Source organism: Halichoeres trimaculatus, unplaced genomic scaffold (genome assembly GCF_033239565.1).
Source record: "Halichoeres trimaculatus isolate MK-OKI-2021-1 unplaced genomic scaffold, fHalTri1.1 fHalTri1_scaffold_23, whole genome shotgun sequence".
Taxonomy (NCBI): Eukaryota; Metazoa; Chordata; class Actinopteri; order Labriformes; family Labridae; genus Halichoeres; species Halichoeres trimaculatus.
The window spans coordinates 11,787,224-11,810,580 of record NW_027437201.1 but is presented as its reverse complement, the minus strand read 5'-3'; the positions used below and the strand labels follow the sequence as shown (position 1 = coordinate 11,810,580).

Sequence of the window (23,357 nt, the reverse complement as noted above, 5' to 3'; positions counted from 1 at the left end):
TGCACACATACACATAAACAGAGCTCAAGAAGAGAAAAATAGGAAATGAATCTTATTCTTTGTTGCAAAAGAGTCTTAAATATTGCACATAAACAAAAATAATGCCGCATAATCATAGTGCTCTGTGTATTATACAGCACTGATGTCCCACCGGATATTATCTATTCCTTTCATCTCATCACTTAACCTCAATCCAAAATAAAGTCAAAAACGCTTTGTGCAATCGTAGTAAGCCCAATAGTGTTACAGCCAAAGATTATTTATTTGTTACAAGTTGCTGCATGCAGTCTGTGCACTGCCCTCTTTTCATGACCTTACTTTCTGTCTCGTAGCAGATTAAAAAAAACGTCTCAAAAAAAAAACTGTCACGTCATTTTGTTTAGAGCAGGAAAATGTCCTAGATTGTCAAACCAGATGCCTTCTTGACATTCATGGTCCTCTATCAAATTCAGCTGAGACAAGAAATCAATCAACAAATGGACCAATTAAATTGTCAACTTGTTCTTAATGAGCAGCTGCAATCAATCAGCCAATCAGTGTGGGTGGGAGGAGGGAGGCACAGCACAATCATCCCAAATTTTTGTAGGCTAAACACATACAGATATTTCTTGAATCTTCTTTTTTGTGTCTGTTTTTCAAACTAATCCAGTCCACATAAGAGATGTTTTTGAATTCTCTCTTGTACACATGACAACACAGAAAGGGTTAAAGATTGCCGCAGAGGCATGCCAGACCTTTAGAGGACAAGATTTTGTATGTTGATTTAGTGTCTTCCTTGATGAGTGGTAATGCCCCTTTGTGTTAAAATCATACTCTGTATGATACAAACATGGACATAGTCTCTGTGACATCACCCATGTGTTTTTAAAGCTGAGTATCGAAGCCTACTGTCGTGGTAAGACATATTGGAAATTTTATCTATTACTGAAGTGCTGAATTCTAGCTATCTATCTTTTTTTTAACCCCTGTATAGTGTGTTGTTAGAGAAATGAACTTTCTGGATTGACATCATTTTTAGCACCAGGCTGTAAAAATGTTCATCATGTTCCTCAAAAACTGCAGTTTTTGAATGGGTGTGCTTGTGGTCTCTGGTACTTCCAGAGATAGCCTCAAGTGGACATTTTATGAACTGCAGTTTCTAGCACTTGAACTTCTTTTTATGCCACTTAGCACATGTTAGCATAATAATGTGGTAAGCCTGGTACAGCTGAAGCTAGAATTTGAATGTTAGTACTGAAGCTGATGCTAACATTAGCTTGGCGGTGGACTTTTGTGCCAAACAATGACTACCTTTAGTTTTTACATTTTGAACACTTATTTCTCTTTTTCATGGATAATTTAGATTGTGTGTTACGCTTTTGATACACAGTGTTAAAAGTATGTTAATTTGTTTTCTTACCATCTCTTCCTCAGGGGTACAGCTGACTGGTTTGGGGTGAGCAAAGACAGCGACACCACGCAGCGATGGAGGAGGAAGAGCCTGCAGCACTGCAGCCACCTTTATGGGGGTCTAAAGCCGCAGGTGATGAGGGAGATGGAGCTCCACAGCCAAGACAACCTCTCCCTGGCCAGCACTGAGACCCCTCCTCCCCTTTACCTCCCACCCCACCACCCCAGTCACCACCACTATGGCATGCAGAGGGTAGGCCAGCGCGGGGGCGTTATACGGATAGGGTAGTGGAGGGGACAGTTACTTATCTTTTCCTTCACCCTATTATTTCCTTCACTTCTTCACTCTTTTCCTTGACCCACTTGATGGTTTTCAGCTTGCTTTATCTCAGAGCTTTGTCATCCTGCTGAGGGTCCATTGATGTATTTGAAGGCCACAACCTTTTTGTTAGCTTTGCACAGGCATTTAAGTCATGTAGCTCTAAAAAGTTGATGTCAAGAACTGTTATTTAAACCTTAACATTTTTTTTATTTTGTTAAACCTTCACCAGCCTAACTTTAACATGTGGCTAGCATGGAATTCAAGATCATTATTTTTAAATACTGTTTTACTATCTGATACACTCTGTTATATTTTCTTTAAAACGTAGAGTTTAGAGTATTTAAGACCATCAAAATCAGTTTTTATTAGCATTTTAAACATTACCTGCCATTTTTATCACATAATTCTTTTTTTTCAGTGTAGCAAGCAAGCTAGCTTACTTGGTTAGCTTAGCAGCATTTTTGATTGAGGTCTCTTGATAAAACTACAAAATAGCATCAAATGTCTAAATTGGCAGGCTGGTGGCCATATGATAAATAATCAAATTAATTTGCCTAAAACAGTTTTTTTCTATAAACTCTTCTTTTAGCTCTTGGCATGCTAGCATTAGCACTATGGTGTTGTTAGTACAACATTGTGGCTGTTAAAACATGCAAATTTTACATTTTTAGAGCATATTATTCTTGGATTACTTTTAATATTTTTCCCAACCAGAATTGTCTCAAACTACTTTCAAAACTTTTTTTCATGGTGTTTTTAAGCTAACCATTTTTGATTATAAAAGGTGGAAAAAAATTGACAAAAAATCCCAAATGGTAAAACATTTTTTCCTCTACCACTAAAACTTACAGATAAGTTACTTTTTCGACGACTTTCTGGTACATCAATCTAACCCGGGCTTACATGTGTGTTCTTTGCATCTCTCCTCTACTGCTTAGTTTTTCTGTTGCTTTAAAGATAAGTCTGAAAAGAACCCGTACCTCTTTGTGTGCAGATTGTAGACCCCCTGGCTCGGGGTCGTGCCTTCCGCATGGTGGAAGAGGCAGATGGCTTCAGTGTCCCGCAAACGCCCATCACGCCCGGCACCGCCTCCCTCTGCTCATTTTCCAGCTCCCGCTCTGGCCTCAACAGGTTGCCGCGAAGACGCAAACGAGAGTCTGTTGCAGTCATGAGCCTAAAGGCTGCAGCGGCACTAATGAAGGTGTTTGTTGATTTTTTTTTTTTTTTACATTTTGGAGAATATATTTATGTTCAGAAAAAGACTCAGCCACCAGATGTGCTTTGCAAAATTTTGCTTTAAAATCTACTCTAAGGCCTCTGTCAGCCCCTGTCGTTCAAAAATAAGAGTTAGCTCAGCTTTGAATCACTACATGCACCAATCCTGAACTCCATTATTCCATAAATGTCTCTGTAGGCATGTTATGTAAACCATGAAATCAGCTGATATCATGCAGATTAAACTAAGAGGTAATATCTTGGCCCAGTTTCCGCACTCACATATGAACAGATGAGTAGATGTTCAGTGAGAGTGTCTGCCAGTGTGTCTGTGGGGGTTTAGTGGGGACGTTAAACAAGCAGATGGTCCATGATAGCACACACACAGTGCCCTGCTTTCAGCTGGATTGCAGACAAGCAGAGCTAATCCACTGACACAGAGATCTGTGCTGCTACGCAACAAACACATGCCATTAAGAAATGAAACGCACAGTTGGGGATTCCCCTTAGATCAACTTCCTCAGGCTGAGGATGTGTTTTTTTTAACATCATTAAGGATGATGATGACTCGTGAGTGTTTTATTGTGTGTGACTATGATGTCATTATCAGGGTCGGACACTGGGCGACAGCACATCCGGGCGGTGTCGCAAACGGAGTTTCATGCCACCAAGTTTCTTTGAAGATGACACCGTGGACTTTGCAGATGATCTAGATACGTCCTTCTTCACTAGAGTGAGCAGTAAACACACTTCCACACTCTGTATTTGCAGAAAACCACTTTCCTTCAGACTGCACAATCGCTAAAGTGTTCTTTTTTAAACTCTAAATGTGGTACATGAATGAAAAGAAGAGAAGATAAATTATTCAGTGTTAATTTTTCTACATAATGTCTTGGTAGGACGGTCTGCAGGATGAGCTGTCAAGCTATGCCGATGAAGTTTTTGAGACACCCTCGGAGGCAGACCTCAAGCAGCTGGACGAGAGGGAGCTCACAGGAAGTGCGCTGGACAAGAGCGAGCTGGAGAGGAGTCACCTCATGCTGTGAGTGACTATTTACACGCACACATCAACCTCTGGCACTTTGTAAAGGGCTGATGCACTGTGGTGTGATTTTCGTTACTCTCATCTTCTCTTTTAACTCAGGCCTTTGGAGCGAGGGTGGCGGAAAGCGAAAGACAACTCTCTTGCTCAGCCCAGGGTTCGTCTGAAACAGGAAGTTGTGAGCGCTAACAACCAATCACAGAGGGGACAGAGGATTGTGGTTCCTGTCAAAAGACTGTTTGCCAAAGAGAAGAGGCCTTACGGACTGGGCATGGTCGGACGCCTCACTAATAGATCGTACCGTAAGCGAATCGACAGCTTTGTGAAAAGGCAGATCGAGGACATGGATGATCACAGGTGGGATGCTTAAATACTGTGATATTTTAAGAATGTCAGCTATGATGTGAAATTAAAGAAAAGTTTGTCCATTTTCCTCCACAGACCATTTTTCACTTACTGGATCACATTTGTCCACTTGCTCATCACCATTCTTGCTGTCACCATCTACGGCTTTGCACCGATTGGGTTCTCACAACACGAAACAGTGGACTCTGTGAGTAAATTTCACAGCCTGTGTTTTATTAGAAGCACACTTTAAGTTTCTTTTTGGTCAATTTTCGCTCAAAGTGTCAAGTATTTTATCAAACCTTGTTTATAGGTGCTGAGAAACAAAGGAGTTTATGAAAATGTCAAGTTTGTGCAGCAACAAAACTTTTGGATTGGACCAAGTTCAGTGAGTATAATCTTAGTTCATCATATTTTTATCCATCATCCATCTTCAGCAGTAATCAGATGACTCATTTCTCTTATTTATTCAAATTTATCTCTGCCTTAAGAGATGGCGCCCTAAAGGGTTGATCTTTGTGAGCTTAAAGTGAACACCCAAGAAGCTGCGGGTTTTTTGCCTTGGGTATTCATTTTCTTAAATGTCTTTGGGCTTTTTGTGCCTTTATAAAGCTGGAAACAATGTGAGAGTGGAGAGGACCCTTTTTCAAAACTAAGTATCTACCCCCTCGTCCGTTTATAAAAATACTTTTGTCCACATGCAGCAGGCAAATCTACCAATAAGTGCGGCTCAAGGCATGCCAACTCTATCTTTGGCAGTGTTTCCAGTCATAAAACCTGTGCCAGCCAATCAGAATGAGCCCCCATCATTAAGCTGTGATGTTTGAGAACCAAAAACTCTGTTGACCGGCGTCCACACGAAACCATGAAACCAGTTTTCCAAAATCTTCACTTTGGCCAGAGTTTTCAAAAACATCTTTTTTAGTTAAGTAAAGCTGTGGTTTCACATGAATGACAGGCATTTAACATATGAAAATATATGCAGTTTCCCAATTACCCAGCTATGTGTGGACATGGCCTCAAGCGCAGGCTGTGCGTTGCCTGGTGGTAAAGAACAAGAGGGTGTGTTTCTTTCTTCAAGGAATTGCATCTACTCTGAGAGAGAGGTGTTGTTTTCTGTTTTGTAGTCTCAAATCTAAAGATCAGCTGCTCCAGGTGAGGCTCGAACTCACAACCTCGGCATCACTCTGCAGGTCACTGTCTTATAAGTACCGCGCGCTAACCGATTGCGCCACTGGAGCCTGAAGACCTCACCAGTTTGAACTTAAGTAAATCCAGTTACTTTTGCTGCTTTTAGCAAATCATCTTTAGAAAACTTGGTCTGTTTCATAACTGCCTAAAAACTCTAATGGTTTGAGATGAATAAAAACTAGACCAAATGTTCTCAGCATGAAATTTTCACAAATTTAACTTTCCTTAAAAATACAATTTGACACGTAATAAAAGGTTTTATGGATAAAACATTTGCAAGCATCTTGAAATTAGCACATTTGGAAGAAATAATTGGTCATTTCAGTTAAGTGTTGCTACATTGCAGAGTTTCAGGAGAAGGACCACACCTCAACCACACCTCTTTGGCACTCTGACTCAAACCTGTCCCTCTCCCCCCACTTTCATTCTCCTATTCCACACCCCTCCCTCCTTCCCTGTCTTGGAGATCCCCTCAGCCTCCCAAATCAGCTACACATGATGAAATCTAGAGTCATTATTCCAATAAAATCACTAAATCATCATCAAGTTACGTCTTGTTCGTGATGTGTTCTTTGCTAGTGAACAAAAGTTTAAGAAATACTTGTTCTGGATTTTCAGCCTCAACTAGCTTTAAATGGTTCATTTTTGGCTTCTTTTCTGTAGGAGTCACTGATCCACCTGGGAGCAAAGTTTTCGCCATGCATGCGACAAGACCAAGAGATCCACAAACTGATCCAGGAGAAGAAAGCGAAAGAAAGAGAGTCCGGCTGCTGCGTCAGGAACGATCGCTCAGGGTGTCTGCAGACAGTACAGGAGGAGTGTTCGGTCAGTGAATGAACCACTCCTCATTTTGTATGCCATCCTCAGATGGGACATGAAGTTAACGAGGAGTAAGACGTGCTTTATTCCCTCCTATCATCTGTGTTTCTGCAGAGCACCCTGGCTGTGTGGGTGAAGTGGCCTCAGCACCCCAGTGCTCCCACTCTTAACGGTACACTCCGCCAGCACGGGGCAGTCTGCCATCAGGACCCCCGGTAACACGAATCCTTACTCTGACTTACTCTGTCTCTTACAGAAGAAGAGACGCTCATTCTTTTCACTCTTTGTTTTTGAAGAATCTGTCTGGAGCCCGCCTCAGTTTCCCCTCATGACTGGCCCGATGACATCACCAAGTGGCCAGTAAGTACATGCAGAAAAAACTAAATAGACTGATCATCTAAAGCACAGTAAAAAAATCACTGCCTCTTGATCTGATCTGTAGATCTGTACAAGATACAACTCTGGGAATCACACTAATCTCCCGCACATAGACTGCACCATCACAGGCCGGCCCTGCTGCATTGGAACCAAAGGACGGTAAGGAGCTAAGAGTCGTATGTCTTCCCTCACACTACACTTAAACTAGAGCTTAACTTCTTTGTATTATCTAAGATTAATAATGTAAAACAAACTTCATCCAGCGTTACAGTTGTGCTCAGATTTGTCTCATGTCCCAGGTGTGAAATCACTTCCAGAGAGTACTGTGACTTTATGCACGGCTACTTCCACGAGGAGGCTACTCTGTGCTCACAGGTGAGACATACAGATAACGCTAACATCCAAATTTAGTCTTTATTTCCTCAACCTATTGGATGTACTTAGATCAAGCATTTGGTCATTTTGACCTTAAAGATTAGCTGCTCCAGGTGAGGCTCGAACTCACAACCTCGGCATCACTCTGCAGGTTACTGTCTTATAAGTACCGCGCGCTAACCGATTGCGCCACTGGAGCCTGAGGACACCTGATGGTTAGATCTAATCTGTTCTGAATTTGACTTGTTTTCCCTGCTGAGAACTTAAAGTTGCTTCAACTTTAGAACTTTATAGAGTTCATTATTGAAGAGCTTTCTTTGTCTTGACAACTCATGAACCAGCTATAGATGACATGTCTGGATTTCATATATATTAACCTCCCCAATTCTAAACCTAAATCTGGAAGTTTTATCGGCCTACTTTCTGCAATATCTTATATATAAAAAAAAACCCTTAAATAAATTTAAGACTGATAAAGATTTAGCAATCAATCCTAAAAAAATCTCAATATGCAATGAGAGCAGTAACCATGCTTACTGTTCGTCTATGCAGGTGTCACTCAGGTTCAGGTGAATTACCGCCACCAACTAGAATGACTTAGCATAACAACTACAATACAACAACACTAACCAGACAGTCTGTGAAAGAAGTGAAGTGAAACGAAAGAAACACCAGTAAATCATCTCACTTCTTCTCAAGAGGTGACTTCTATGACATTTATTTAAGCCCATATAAACCACATATTGACTTTGTTCAGTTTTTCCATCAGCTGTAAAAATAAAGTAAATCTTATTCAGAATTATTTTTAATGAACGATGAAGCTTTTGGTGTAAGATTAGAAGTGAAATTTAATGAATTCTGCTGTAATATTATTATTTGCGGTTATGCAATCCTGCTTTATATCTATATATATCTATATATCTATAATTTCTTAAAAGAACTCCTCACTTAAATCTCATAACAATTTCTTTCCCTTGCTTTATTTATTAACATTATCATTCTATAAATTACCTTAAATTAAATTCATGGTTTGTTTTGCAGATTTAAAATAAAGGTTAAAAAATTAGCTGCAGTCCCACTTTCCTACACTGAAAACTAACATATATATACACCACAGAAACCCGCCATACTACATAGTTAATCAGCAGGCAGTATGCAGCGTCCACCACCTGAGACATTCACGTGTTGGTGATTTGGGAAAAGGCCCATGTGCGATCAGTAACGGAACAGCCCTCATGTGTCTCTTTCCTCCTTTCCTGAACTATGATTAAATGCCCAGACTTACTGTGATCTTTGTCAGACAACACAGCAGTTCTTCAGTGAATTCACTAAATGTCCACTGCTCCAGGTGAGGCTCGAACTCACAACCTCGGCATCACTCTGCAGGTTACTGTCTTATAAGTACCGCGCGCTGACCGATTGCGCCACTGGAGCCTGGTGAGCACTGCTAATGAAATTGAATTTGGACTGAGTTCAGCTCACTCCTTAGCCCCACAGGATGGCAGCAGTGGATCTCTGACTGTTCACTCTCTCAGCTCAGACTTTCTCTCTTTCCTCAGTCTTTCTCTCTCTCTTCCAGGTGGCCTGCATGGATGACGTGTGTGGTCTGCTGCCTTTTCTCAACCCAGAGATCCCAGACCAGTTCTCCAGACTCTGGCTGTCTCTCTTTCTCCATGCAGGGTGCGTTAAGCTGAAAACCTTTATTTTATTATGATGTGTTTCTGTGTAAATATTGGTCATATGTGTTTCTGTTTGCAGGATCCTGCACTGCCTGGTGTCCGTGTTTTTCCAGATGACCATACTGAGAGACATCGAGAAGCTGGCAGGCTGGCTCAGGATCTCCATCATCTACATGCTGAGCGGCATCACCGGCAACCTGGCCTCTGCCATCTTCCTGCCTTACAGAGCAGAGGTGCTGCGTCTCCTCCGTAACCTGCTTCAGTTGTGTCTGATCGAACCAGGAAACTCACTTCTGTGGCCTTCCTTTTTTGTTTCGACTCTAGGTGGGTCCTGCAGGCAGTCAGTTTGGCATCTTGGCCTGTTTGTTCGTGGAGCTGTTTCAGAGCTGGCAGATCCTGGAGCGACCGTGGCGAGCTTTTGCAAAGCTCCTGGCCATCTCTGTCTTCTTCTTCTCCTTTGGTCTGCTTCCTTGGATTGACAACTTTGCCCATATCTGTGGCTTTGTGTCAGGGTTCTTCCTGTCCTTTGCCTTCCTGCCGTACATCAGGTGGGTCCAGGCATGTGGAAGTTTGTCCACACTTGCTTCTCTTTGTGATCAACACAGAATGAGTTGTTGCTGTATTGATAAAGTGTGTTCATACCTTTTTTTTTCTCTGGAATAACCCAGCAGTGGATCCTGGGATCATTTTAAAGAGTGATCATTATTGAGAGGGTTTACAATAATACATGTGCCAATGTATCTAAATGCTAAATATCATTTTTTTTAACTTAGATTATGTATGGTTATGTATTTTATTCAGTTTAGACCTGTTTATATTGGAAGGTACTTGGGTTGTGTGGTGGTGTAGTGGTTAGTGTTGTTGCCCTATAGAGCAAAAGTTCCTGGTTTGATTCCCTGGCCAAACAGGTGCTTTTCTGTGCTGACAGCTGGGATAGGCTCCAGCAACCCTTAAAGGAAAATACAATATTGACAGAAGAGATAGTAGTGAGACTTTGGTTTCCCCGGGCTGTCCCTGTTAAAAAAAAAATACAAAAATGTTTACAAATATCACCTGAAGCCAGGAGCAGATAAGCTCAGCTCAACATTTAGACAGGAAGTGGTTTCACAAGCTTTTCAGCCCTTTACCCTCAAAATGGTGTTGCTGGAGACCCCCTGCTGTAGGATCAAGCTGCCAGGCCAGTCCATTAACTTCATATTTTTCCTCCCCCTCAGCTTTGGACGATCTGATATGTATCGTAAACGGGTCCAGATCTGCATGTTCCTGCTGATCTTCCTCGGCCTGCTCTCCGCCCTGTCCGTCCTTTTCTACGTCTACCCGGTGAAGTGTGACTGGTGCGAGTACCTCACCTGCATCCCCATCACTGACAAGTTCTGCGAGAAGTACGACCTGAACGCACACCTCCTCTGAGCAACAGCAACCAATAAAGTCTTTGCCGTTTCCTGGAGATGAAGATTTGGTGCTGAGAAAAACTTGTGACTGAGCTGAAACACTTCTTGTTTTCGGACTGAAAAAAAAAAGACTTGATGTTTGATTTGAAAAGATTTACATGTTAACAAAATTTTTGTAAAGTTAATGTTGAAGAACTCATGGTTGATAAATTTGTGACTGATTTCTAGCTGGGCTATTCAACAACCAGTCACAAAGCAGACACAACTATGCCCCCTAGTGGCCAAAAGAAACACTGCAGTCTGAAACAGCTGTGATGAATCTTTTTGTACTTTTTTATGGATGTCTGAAGAGCTCTGTGTGTAATCTGGATGCCATAGGAAGCAACTCTTAGATACTCTGATGTGCCTTACCCCCCCTCAACACACACACGCACACACACACACACACACACACACACACACACACACACACACACACACACACACACACACACACACACACACACACACACAAACAATCCCTTCTTTGTGCCATCGATCAGCTTGTGTTTAAACTGCTTTTCACATCCACACAGTCATTTTCATTTCAGTGTTCTGAGGCTGAAATGCTCAAAGCCTTTAATGCACTTCATCATCCACACCTGAACTGTATTTTATATGCACTGTGTGTTACAACTGTACAGATCACTCTTCTCTTCTTTTGTTCCTGAAGTGAAAATGTGTTTTCATATTTTTTGATTAAATGCAGTGGCGTTTTAGCCACGTGACAATAAACACAAGGAAATAACTAGTATTTGGGTTTTATTTGGCATCTGATCACATCATAAATGCTTAGCCTAAAAACAGACTAGAGGACAGGATAAGAAATATTGGGGGCTAAAAATTTTGTCTGGGGGTCAAAATACTCCAGATCCTGATCATGCCACAGAAAATCCTGATGTTTTCTCCATGTCGCCCCCTGATGGAGAACATTTTCAGATTGAGAATGAGAAATAAACAGGTTAATTTTTTGTCTTCAAGGGGCTTAAAATCCCTGTGGTCCAAGGAGCTGGTTTGGCTGAGCAGGAAAATAAAGTCACACTAATAGTCAGAAGTTGTTGTCAGCAGCAGGTTCAATTCCCACAAGTCTTTTTGGACTTCATGCAGCAGCTGTCAGGGAGAGGAAACTTCCTACTTCTTCCAAGATGGCTGCTCCCATTCTTTCCAGTGCTCCCTCCTTCAAACAATCAGCCTGCAATCAATGCAATCCTTTAATGTATGAACCCTAAACTGCCAGTCTGTGTTCACAAAGTCACTCCTGTCCTGAAGACGTTGGATTATCTCCTTGTCACCTGTGTGCAAACACCAAAGCTGAATCTCTGGATCTCTGAGTTTAGAGGGCTACATTTTGTCTCGGAGGTGATTTCCTGCCAACTTACTCTGTGAGAAAGGATGAGGATTTAATCAACACCACTCAGGTATGTGAAGCTGTGGAACAGCATGAGTCCTTTTACAACTTTGTTACAGCAACTGGAGTGTATGGGCAAAACTTTAAAAAGTTTTCTCCATTAGGGAGCAATGTAGGGGAAATATGTTGGGGCCTGGGTTTCATCATTAGTGTTTTTCCTGATGTTTTTATGACTATTTGACCTGAAAACAACATTTTGGCCTTAAGATCTTTCTTATTCTTTATGTTTGGGGGAAAAAAACTTCTTCCTTTTCTGTACCATTCCATAAATTTTAACTAGTCTTAGCTTGATACAAGTACCCCATGCACAGACCAGATCAACAGGTTATCCATAAAGTCCCTTTACATTTAAAACATTTATATCAAAAACAAAAACATTTAAGTAAGTGTGAAAATTGTCACAAAATGATATGAAGATACTGATTTCTGTTTTTGACTAATTAAATAGGACTAGTTTTGTAGAGAGCGCTGAAAAGCTTGTTTACACAATCAGTGTTTTCCTCAGATGTTCTCGGTCGTCTATTCTTCCTTTTATCTAACACTGTCCCTATCTCTACAAATTTCTCATGAGCAAATTGACCAACTGATGAACTTCCTGACTTAGCTCTGTAGTTTTGCCGAGACTGTGCATCCAATTTTGTTTTGATATACCTGAAGTACACAAATGAGATGTGGTTGAAATTTTCAAAAACTACTGAGAATATAGAACAAACTTGATGAATATATCTCATCAACTGTCTTCGAAATATATATTTTTTAAGGAGTTAACTGACTTCATTGACATCCCACAGTTTTCTGAAACATTGCTAGATTTTTTTGATTTTGCTTGTGCACTTGATAGAAACTTTAAACCCACACATAGTTTAGGAAATGATTATTTCACTGCCATATTTAACAGAGTGCCTCAAGATTTGCCCTCATTCAGATGAAATCAGGAGTTTTGACACTGAGAGAATGGAAATGATTTGATTATGATTTCAAAATGCCCACTAGGTGGCAGACTAGGTCCTGTTACTCAGTTGAACCTGCTCTATGAATGCCTCTCAGGGGTTTAGAGCTTGAATTTCTAAGACATCGTAGTGATCTTTGGGATTTGAATGGCATTAACTGAAGAAGAGAGTTTATCAGCATGCAGACCTCTTATTGGTGCCCCCTGATCCTCCATGTGTTGTTCCACTGGGTTCGTCCTCACACACACGTACGTACACTCATGATTGCTGAGGGATTCATTAAGTCTTGTCCGTAATTGAGTCTAAATAAGCGTGCTTATGTTAGAGAGGAGCACCAAGAGCACAATAGTGATCTGCATACGAAATACGACTTATTGAATCACACTTGATGTTGAATGAATTATTTTTATTTCTATACTGGGAGATAAGAGGGCAGTTAATCATAATATTTGAATAGACAGACAGACAAACACAAATGTACGTGATACACACATCCATCTAGATGAAAACACCAACATGATAAGACAGCATCTGCGACCTTTGCTAATGCTAGCTTCTGTCATCGATAGTCAGACAATGCTCTGACATTTTGATCATTGGGTTATCAGGGGCAGATGGAAAGCCTCTTCTGCTCTTATCCTTTTTTAATGAAGACATTTTGTGATTTCTATACTGCTGACATTTTACTGGAGTTTGAAAATCAATGAGACAACAAAGGCAGCTCTCCAAGTGTATGAAGCTAAAGCTAGACCTAGCTTAACGCAGGTTTAAAATGATAACAATCTGGCGCAATTTGATTTTTTTTGTAGGCTTTCAAAATGCTAGTTTGCAACTTGTATGTTATATTTATCGTTATATTAGCATTCATTAGCATCATTACTCTTAACACGAAAACACCCAAGAACGTTTTTCATAGAGTTTAACGCTACCTCAAAGCACCATGGTTAATAACCAGTGGTAAAAATGTTGATAAGGTTGTGGGAAATTTAGCTTTTGGTGTTTAAAGATACTAGCAAGGAATTCTTGGGGATTTTCAACCATGTTGTTAGTCTTTAGAGGTACTGCAGTGGCAATTAGTTGATGTTTTCACTGTTCAGTTACTGTTCAATTACTGTTTTATTGCCAAATTTTGGAATTCCACCTCAACAGAAACAGCAGCTAGGCTAATTTGAAATTCTGAGAAGCAACAGTTTTGTTAAAACTTTAACCTGAAATGTATAAAATTCGACACTTGAGGGAAAAACAGCATCACAATCAGAAAAAGGAGAATTTAATTAAGTGTAAACATTGTGATTTTAACTCAATACTTTAACAAAACATGAAATTTTATTTCATTTTTAGCAGGCTGTAATGCGGTGGGTTAGCATATTGTTAGCAGCGCATCCAACAAACACTGCTTGATCAGTGGCTTCATTAACACTAATATATAAATTGTAGCTTTATTTAAAGGTTCACAAGTTTTACTAATTTATACTCAGTAGCAAGCCTGTTTTCAGTTTCTTGCAACATATGCAGAAAACATCTGGTATTAAAGCTACTTCTCCTGCCCAAGCTAGAAAGCTTGTTGCTGACTCTGTTAACAGACTTCACTAAATGTATACTTAAAAAAAAACAACAAAAACATTAATTTAATTTCATTTTATTTTCAAAAATTGACAAAAGCAACACTTTCACACCAGGTGAATAAAGCGGCAAGTAGTATTTAAGAGCAGTAATATGCTACATAGCTAGCATCACTTAAACAAAAGGTAGTCTTTTTAAATTGTCATTTTCATGCAGAGAGAACTATTTTTTTATTACTTGGAAGTATCAAAAGAAATTTTCTTTGACTGACTGATTGATTTACACATATTACTGTGTCATTTTCCACATATGTGAAACTGTGTGATCTAATATGAGTCTTTCTCACTATAAAATCTGGTTGAGCAGCTTATACTGACAAATTAATGACCCTGCCAGCATACAGGTCCTGAAAAATCATCTTCAGACTCATCTTATCCTGTCATCTAGTGGGCGCTTTGCCTAATAGATGCTGCACCCAAAGCCATTAAACCCCCTCCCCCCTCCGTGCTGCCGCCCCACATCCCCTGCAGACTCCTCAAAGGAAATTATCTCCCTCTTCACCGATCCAACTCCTTCCCATCACGTCCTCCTCCTCCACCTCCTCCTGTCCATTTCATGCCTCCCAATTTCCATCACTCATTCATCACTTGGTTTTTCCAATCCCCTGTCCTCCCCCCGCACACCCCAAGTTTCCATCTCGGCTCCTATAGAGATGGTAATGTGACATGAAGAGGATGGTATCTACGAGCCAATAATCAGCTCCCAACACGGCAGAGGGGTACCTAGTAGCTACTTCTAAGACCTCCCCCCTCTTTGTCTCTTCCTACCCTGTCTTACAACATCTCTACAGGATCACTGATTGGAAAAGAAACTTTTGCCCTGTTCACTGCAGGAAATTACAGATAGATTACGAGTTAGATAGTTAGGCTGAAGGTTTGCTAGGTTGTAGGGGAGTTTTAGCTAGCTAGCTAGCTAGCTAAACAGGTAGCTAGCTAGATTTTAGCTCCTGTTGTTTCTCCATGGACGATGACCCTGAAATGAGACCCTGACAGCTGGCCAACAGGTGGTCACTGACAGACCCTCCGCCTTCATTGTGCCTGCAACAACCAACATACACACACATTAAAACACACACTCCCCAGACTAAGCACCCCAGCCATCAGGTGAAGGAGGTTTTTGTGTGTGTGTGATAGAGTAAAGGGGGAGGGGGCAATGAAGGCCTAGCATGCACCTGTCTGATGATCCCACCTATGGCAGAACTGATGGAGAGTAATGTTATAGGCCCCCCCTGAAACCACATGGTCCTATACACCACCTGGACTGACACAGATAAGCCTCCTCCACCTGTGTGCTTGAGTGTGTTAGTGTTTTTTCATTGAAGCCTAATTATGTATTATTTTGTAATCTTGTTCTTAAATTATTTAATTGATCCTCCACGACGATCACATCTCGACTCAGCTCCGCTTTGTTGATACTTCTATGTATGAAAATATGGATCTTGGAGTGCTTCACGGACAAAAATAAAAAGCACAAACAAAACAAACAAACGAATCAAAAGATAAAATTGTATAAAAGTGAATCAAAAAGCAAAAATATATGACTAAATAATAAAGTAATATAAATGAGGTGACTAGTCATCCTATATAGTTATGTTTATCTGAAGCAACACCAGCATCAGGTTGCATCAACCTCTTTTGAGATTACATGCCAACAACAAGAAAACCAGAGGGAATAAACTGATTATATACGTTTATATATTTAGAACAGAAATATGTCTTACTTCCTGAATATAACGTCCTTCTTCCTGCCACACTCACAAACACACACACAACCAGAGACAGTAATCCTCCTTTTCCTTGCCATGTGTTCTCAAGCCATGCTGACGACCCCCCATACACACACACACAATACACTAGGGGGCACCTACACACACCTCATTAGTAATCACTCTAACAATACTTTTCCCCCTGAACGCCCTTTAAGGATCTGCGTGATGGATTAGCAATCCTCTATTTCACTCTGTGTACGTTAACGCTTGTGACCCTCCTCTTCCTCCCACTCTGTGTGGGTGTAACATCTCAGTGGATTAATTTTATGGAATTGCTGTCTAATACTCACACAGCCCACGAGGGGATGTAGAGTAGAGAAAAGTGAGGGTAATGAGGTCGAAACAGAAAAAAAGGGGAGAAGAACAAAGTGAGGAGGGTAATGGAGAGAGAATATGATGTTAACATTTGGCGTACCACAGGGATCAATGTTGGGTCCTCTGTTTTTTTAATGATCAATGTCATAAGATAAATTATATGGCATATGCCAAGGATATAGTTTTACCATAGAATAAAAATAATGGACGTCCGCTTACTCTACTCGAAGTGAGGTCTCAACAAAAACTGCTACCCCTAGTGGCTGGCTGCAGTATAGGTTAAAAAATCTGGCTTTCCAGCCATACCAGATGGGCTGTGGTCAAACTTTAAAAAATTAATACTCCTCGTAGAAATGTTTCTCACGTCCAATTGTTGTGGTATTTTGGAGATATCATTTGGCTGTCTTGTATTCAAGTCCTCTTTTTTCTGAAAAGTTTTGTTTTCATTAGTTATACGAGGTGAAAAATGAGGCTTTACGTAAGGTTTAATGATGATTGACAGCTGCCGTTCTTGTGCAATTTTTCCGTGGATAGTAAAATATGTCGGGAGGTATATTATTTTTGTCACCCGGCTCCACTCAGATTCTCCCAGAATCCCTCATTGTCTCTATTGCGCAGACTCATGCTGCACAACTGCTACAATGGCTGCCCCTGTGACGGGGTATTTTGGCTTCAAAACCATACAATGATAAATGGCGGAGCCACGCTGTCCACTCTATACACAGTCTATGAGTTGTACACACTTATTCAGAAGCTACTGAGGCCTTCACAGGATTGCACAGTGACATCAGTTGGAAAGTCTGTTGAACAAAAGCTGAAGAATTTTTACTTTTACAGGTTATTATCCTTGCCAAGGTTGAAAGGATTGATACTTGAGTCTGAAAACTATGTTTCAATAAAGGATCCTTGTATATTAAAAAGAAATAGAATTAAAACACTCCAAAAGAATTCTTTAAATGCAGCAACTGTATTCACAAATGCTTAACCCTGTTCTAGTTTAACATATAAAATGGCTATAACTGTATTTATAGCAAGGTTCAGCAGATACTCAAATAAAGAGCTTTTCTTTCAACAAAATCTGTCCTGAACAGAGCTCAAGAGTAAAATTACTCTTTATACCTGTGACACAAAGCCAACAGACCTCAGCTGACACAATTTAAATGTGTTAAAAAATATGACAAAAAGTGTTTTAGGATTATCCCATCATAGCATATTGTGTCTTCTGTGGAAATCAATAACCACAGCATGTCAGATGTCCGATGTTAAACATATTCATTACAGTCATCAGAGGAATGTTGCTCTCCCACATTGCCCTTCTTATCTTATTGTCCTCAGTAAAACAGTGTAGTTCACCCTCCTCATTTCATCCTGTTCCAAGTGGTTAGCGATGGGTCAATAGCGATGCATAGCTGTAAGGAAGGGAACCTTTGTGTTTGGTGTAAGACAAGCAGGATTAATCATTGTACAAGGCATGTCTGAGCCTGTCCAGACACAACTGCAGCCTGCTGGCTGTTAGCAGTCAGTCAAAAGGGGGTGTGTGATGGGCGATGATGACTTGGTGGATTCACAGAGGAGATGAAACCGTAGTTTTGTGCACTTGTGTCCTTGAATTGCAAAGTTTTTTTTTCTTTTCTGTGAAATTTTCCACCATGTCTGCAGAAACTGTAGAGTAAGTTTGAGACTCAATAGCGTTCAAGTTTCCATTTGTATTCTGAGTGGAGTTGTGTATTGATGATTCATTGGGTTTTGATTGTAATAAAACAGTCTACCTAGAAAGCATAAGTGGGAAAACTCTGCTCAAACTGGAATCTTTGCTTACATCAGCTTTAATGTAACCATTATGAACAGGTATCTGCGTGTAGGTTCAGTCAAAACCATGAAAGTGTCCAGTCTTAGCTAAAAAGCTCCAACGTCAAGACACAAGAGAGAGGACAGAACGGGATCTTGAGTTACAAGAGGTGATCGCATGTTTGTCTGTATTTAAAAAGCATTTCTTTTATGCTGATGAATGCATCGTTTTCAACCCTCTGAATGTCTTAATATCCAATCTCCCCACTGTCCCATTTTCCTCCATTATTCCTCTGCTGTTACGAATCAGTCTCCCCTGTCCCACATACAATTTGACTGCCACATCAGTGTCTCATGAATATTTTTGGAACACATCCCGCCTCATAAGATGAGCCCTGACTGATCATCAGCTTTATGGCTGCGATCTTCAAACGTCACGCAAAGTGCAATCTTCTCCTCGACTTTCCACTTCTGAGGCTCCTTTGATGGGCTGCGGTATCGATTGGTTGGCATTTTATTTGGGGTTCATCAAATGGAGCTGAGCGTTTTTCAGCAAATCATCATCTGATAACCAGTCAGTTTGGAAAAAAAAAAAAAGAGAAGTTCATGGAAGTCTTTGTTTACCGAGGGATGAGCAGCGGAAAATTCCACAAGCAGCCCTTCACCTCTAACGGATCAGCACGGTGAATTTATTCAGAGGGTTAAATCAACAGCCCTCCTCAAACTGCTTATCAAGCTACATCTTAACTTTATTCCCATTCGCTTGTGCTTTTATCTTGTCTCTTTATCAGTTACCTGTGTGAGGTAGAGAGAACACACACACTGAAGCATACACAACCTGTTCTTGTCGGCTGTTTTTATCTTAAACTCTCTAATCTGTTTACCGTGGGTCACCTGCGTCAATAACAATTGGACGCAGCGCTTCCTCAAGATAAGCCTCCCCCTGCTCTTTGTTTCCTCCTCGCCCTCTCTTCATGTGTGGCACAGTCGTTATAACACAAACTGTTTTGTAAAATCATGTATATATATCATGTATCACAGCTTATATGTGACATTTGCATGTTTTATTTGTTGTCACATGGATCGCGGGTGCGTTTCCTCCTCTGCGTCTTGGCTCTGTGCTGCCGTCATCTCTCATTTCTGACAGGCTTTGTGGCATTGCTTGGGCAAGTTTGGGCTTGCACAGCCAGCCCTCCCAAGGTCTGAGGCATGCACACACACACACACACACACACACACACACACACACACACACACACACACACACACACACACACACACTCCATCCAATCAAATAATCCAGACCTTGTGAATGCCCAACAACTAAATTGCTGATTTTGGCGAGAATGCAGCTCTTCAGATGAGGCCAATCATGTGTGGGATCTGCTAAAGTGGATGAAGTTGCTTGCAAGCGCGTCTGACCTCTAGTCATAGTGAAGGACAGAGGGCATCACAAGGTGGCATCCTTTTGTTTTTGGTCCGAATTGGCAATCAAAGGTGTCTCAAGAACTGGTTAGGATGGTCTTGCCAGGAAATGACACCAGATCATGCAGAAAGATTTGGTGCCTTAGATTTGGTCTTTATTCTGGCACCCCCTGTGGACAAAGAGGTACATATCATTCTAAACTTGGTGTAAACATTGGTTTGTTTTTTTTCTGTCTTTTGTTGAGAGGATCAGACAGTGGACAGCACAGGGAATGGGAACAGAAGTTAGAAGGAGTTAGCAGGTGAAATTTGAACCTTGGTTGCCCCACTTTAAGAACTGTTGCCTTAAGGCTGTTTTATGCTTTCCTGATGCGGAAATCAGATGCACGAAATCTGGGTGAGATAATGCTTGAGGCTTTTATGCTTTTTAACCATAGACTGCATAAAACATGGACGTAGTCTCCCCAACGTCACCCATCTGATTCTGAAACGAAAATTGAAGCATATCAGCTATCGCGGCCATATTAGTAGTGGCAAGGGCTTTGCGTACAGCTATAGAGCGCCTGTCGGTCACGTGACCTGAGCTGTGTCTCTGATTGGGTGAGCTTGTGATCTTAATATCCTCTGAGCTGCCTAGTTAGAAAAAATTTCACTGTACAGTGTGTGCGGATCGTAAAATTAGACAGGAGACGATTTTGGAACCAGGCTGTAAATAGGTTAATTTCTGCTTTACAAATTGCTTTTTTTGCTTGGTGTGTGAAGTGACTTCCAGTACTTCCGGAGCTAGCTTCAAGCGGGCACTTGAGAAACAGCACATTTTGGCACTTTCGCATTGTCTCATATTCTTAGACCGGAGGTTGCCGCTTGTTTTTAACACCCAACTGGGCGTCCTTTGGTGTCCATTACCAAACTGCAGGGGGGTGGGGTGGGGTGGGGGGTGGGGGGTGTATTACAAATGTCTACCAGAGTACTAAACAAGAATCAAAGAAGTTTGCCTTTGTTTGCAACATGACATATCTGTCCTGGAGATTTTTCTGGTTTTTTTTTAACCCATTTCTCTTCTCAACCGAGAGTGGCCGCAATTTCACGCTATGAATTATTTACCACTCAGTGGTCACTGTGATCTCTGTGTGAGGAGTCACAGATGCCTGTATTTCTGCACTTCGACCACTAGGAGATCCTGTTCTTCCGCCATCTTGTTCGTCTCCAGGTTAGAAATTTTTTAGTGTGTGCGGCACGGAAGTCTTCCGTGTGAAAGAGATTGCACGAGGGGGCGTAAGTGTGAAAATGATGTCATTCATAAAATCGCATAAATCGAATAAATCAGCCTTTAGTCCACGTTGCACACTTTAACTGTTAGGTGCCTGAAACAAAAACACAGACTAGATCTTTCAGTCAGAACACGCCAGATGCCTCTCCAGTCCAGCTCTGCTACCTCACAGAACTGGATCAGATGGATCAGATAGCGTCCCTGCTCTGGCAGGTCACTGCTGATGTGAAAAGGTCCTAAAATTTCCTGATGCTGAGGCTGTGATGCACCAATATACAAAAAAAAAAAGAAATGATAAAAATAATGATAAAAAAAACAAAGCTAAAACAGATCAAGTGTGACAGGATGTCTTGCACAGAAACCATCTAAAAACGCTCAATTACCTCAATATAAACTATGTCAAAACCAGATTGTATCTAGCTCAACTACAACAGTAAGCTGACATGATGAGCACAGCTAGGCCAGGAGTCAACAGGTTTGAGGGTTTTACAGCCCAACATGTATAAGGAGAGGATTTTCAATAGTGTGGGAAGCACAGGAACTTCTCGGATTTGCAACTCCAGCTGTCTGGAAGTCCTGCATCATGCCGGACTGAACACGCATCCTGTGTGAGGTGACGGATGGGAGAGTAGGCAGTCAGCACGCAACGAAGCAGAGTCACAAGAGGCGCATCTGGTGAATACAAATAAAACCGTTTGAATGAATTACGAGTAAAGCTGACATAAACACTTCAGCACTTGTCAACAATGACATAAATCAGGCAAATTACATGAAGAAAATTCAATGAAAAATTATAATTTCAGAAAAGCATTTTTGCGGGGGTAACTGATAGACATTAGCCTCACAAAGTAGTGAAGCTCTAGCTTTTTTGATGACAATGGACTGGAGTGGTTCAGTGAAAACCCTCTCTTCAAGATTTGTGCCTTGATATAGTATATGGGTGAAGCTAAAGGCTAACAGTGCTGGCCACCATTTAGTAAACCAATAACCTGACAACACACAATGTCTGGACACATGTTTTGAATAACCAAATCTAAACACCAACGTCAGTGCTGACCAAAAATGTGTCCAACATAGATCACCATCACTGTATAACAGAAACAAGATCTTCTTTATGGTAAAAGGTGAATTTCATCACAAAATATGTAATATCAAACTGATCAAAGGTGTGAAAAGGTGTAAGGATGAATGACAAAATAAAAACCCACTGACAGACTGTGCTCATACATATCAATCAGACTACAATTACCATGTCTGGTCTTGACACAGTCTGGTCATCGTCAATTTCCTTTCTTCCTCCTCTTAAGTTAAACGCCGAACAATTTGTCTTTAACAGTTTTCCTGTCCATTCAAGCTGCAGGTCTATCCTATTGGGTACTTAAAACCAAACACCTCCTCCTTCCCCCGGACAAAACCCAGTACCTCCAGCTCTACTGTCCTGCCTCTGTCCCTCACAGTATATAGCCAACAGACACAAGTGTGGTGTCTGCTGTTTACGGGGGGCCGAGCTGCTGCTGCCAGGTCCTTTATGGTCTGAGGTGGGTTGTAGCAGAGAATGGGCCCCTGCCAGCAGCCAGCGGTGGTCAGGGCTATACATGGGAGAGGGACCCAGCAGGCGGCTATTGTCATGTTAAACTGAGGGTTGAATGGAAGAGGACGGGCAGGACACACACATAAAACAGAGGAAAACACGAGAAGGGGAGGGGACAGGGGAAGACACCGCTCGACCACCTCAGAGATGGCACAAATATGAGCTGGAGGAGGGATTTTGGGCCTACGTTTATGGGGGGTTCAGTTTAAGCATGTATGGTGCTATCATCTCCCCAAACTCTCAGAGAGCAACAAGACAAACTCAGCCGAATGATGACATTACTCTATTATTTTAATTTCAAGATGTAATCTCAATCATGGATGGGAACATTTGATATTATCACCTAACTAAAAAATTATGCAAGATAAGTACTTAACGGTCAATTTATTCCTGCCCGAGCCTTTCATATTAAAGGCATAAAAAAATTAGCCTAGAATAATGATTATAAAAAGGTCAAACCATGAGAAACTAAGACAAATTAGTTTGTATCTCGTATTTAAAAAACAAGATCTTTTTTTTCATCTATTTATTTATTTATTTACCTGGGGAAACAGGCTTCTGTGTTTTCTAGGTGCTAGATGAGCTGGCGGGTATAACAGGCACCCCATGTATGCAGGCTTTAGTCCTTGTTTTGCTGCTCACTGTATTGATTCCCTGTTTAAGTTTGATTTCGTACATTTTTAGCGTGGCTGTGCCTTAGTTGTACAGTTGGTTGTCTCAACTGGAAGGCTGGAGGTTTGATTGCAACTCCTGCAGTTATGTGGCAAAGTGTCGTAGCAAGACACTGAACCCCAGATTTATCCTGCTGTTGAGACTAGTCATGTAAAAGTGCTTTGTTCGGTCAAACAGATCAGAAAAGGCATTTACCATCTAAATACATTACATCTTTTTAATCTTTAAAATAATAGGTTGATACAGGATTTTAGCTTGTAGACTGCTAGCAATCGTTTGCAAGGCAATAGAAGCGCTACTTTGTGATGCAAAGGCAAGGCTGAGATCATCTGGTAACTCAAATAGGAAGTCCTATATGGAGA

General features: G+C 41.1%; 1 protein-coding gene and 3 non-coding genes across 7 annotated transcripts in view; 1 reads left to right on the top strand and 3 right to left on the bottom strand.

The window, feature by feature from the left end:
- rhbdf1b (rhomboid 5 homolog 1b (Drosophila)) overlaps positions 1-10,877 on the top strand; it is a 39,892-nt gene extending 29,015 nt beyond the window's left edge. For 3 of the 4 annotated variants that reach the window (XM_074663444.1, XM_074663442.1, XM_074663445.1), the window contains 16 exons: positions 1,414-1,642; positions 2,706-2,912; positions 3,537-3,659; positions 3,826-3,968; positions 4,071-4,325; positions 4,410-4,521; positions 4,627-4,701; positions 6,168-6,329; positions 6,438-6,538; positions 6,620-6,683; positions 6,766-6,860; positions 7,001-7,076; positions 8,656-8,756; positions 8,835-8,988; positions 9,080-9,303; positions 9,970-10,877. In XM_074663444.1, the coding sequence (XP_074519545.1) occupies positions 1,414-1,642; positions 2,706-2,912; positions 3,537-3,659; positions 3,826-3,968; positions 4,071-4,325; positions 4,410-4,521; positions 4,627-4,701; positions 6,168-6,329; positions 6,438-6,538; positions 6,620-6,683; positions 6,766-6,860; positions 7,001-7,076; positions 8,656-8,756; positions 8,835-8,988; positions 9,080-9,303; positions 9,970-10,165 (2,317 nt within the window). In that variant the 3' untranslated portion in view covers positions 10,166-10,877. The remainder of the gene's footprint in view (positions 1-1,413; positions 1,643-2,705; positions 2,913-3,536; positions 3,660-3,825; positions 3,969-4,070; positions 4,326-4,409; positions 4,522-4,626; positions 4,702-6,167; positions 6,330-6,437; positions 6,539-6,619; positions 6,684-6,765; positions 6,861-7,000; positions 7,077-8,655; positions 8,757-8,834; positions 8,989-9,079; positions 9,304-9,969) is intronic. The other variant, XM_074663443.1, reaches the window with a different exon arrangement.
- Positions 5,461-5,554, bottom strand: trnai-uau (transfer RNA isoleucine (anticodon UAU)). The gene is made up of 2 exons: positions 5,517-5,554; positions 5,461-5,496 (listed from the first exon to the last, which is right to left on the bottom strand). It is a non-coding gene; the product is annotated as a tRNA-Ile (tRNA).
- Positions 7,182-7,275, bottom strand: trnai-uau (transfer RNA isoleucine (anticodon UAU)). Its single transcript has 2 exons — positions 7,238-7,275; positions 7,182-7,217 (listed from the first exon to the last, which is right to left on the bottom strand). It is a non-coding gene; the product is annotated as a tRNA-Ile (tRNA).
- On the bottom strand, positions 8,417-8,510 carry trnai-uau (transfer RNA isoleucine (anticodon UAU)). Its single transcript has 2 exons — positions 8,473-8,510; positions 8,417-8,452 (listed from the first exon to the last, which is right to left on the bottom strand). It is a non-coding gene; the product is annotated as a tRNA-Ile (tRNA).
- Positions 10,878-23,357: the final 12,480 nt, after the last annotated feature.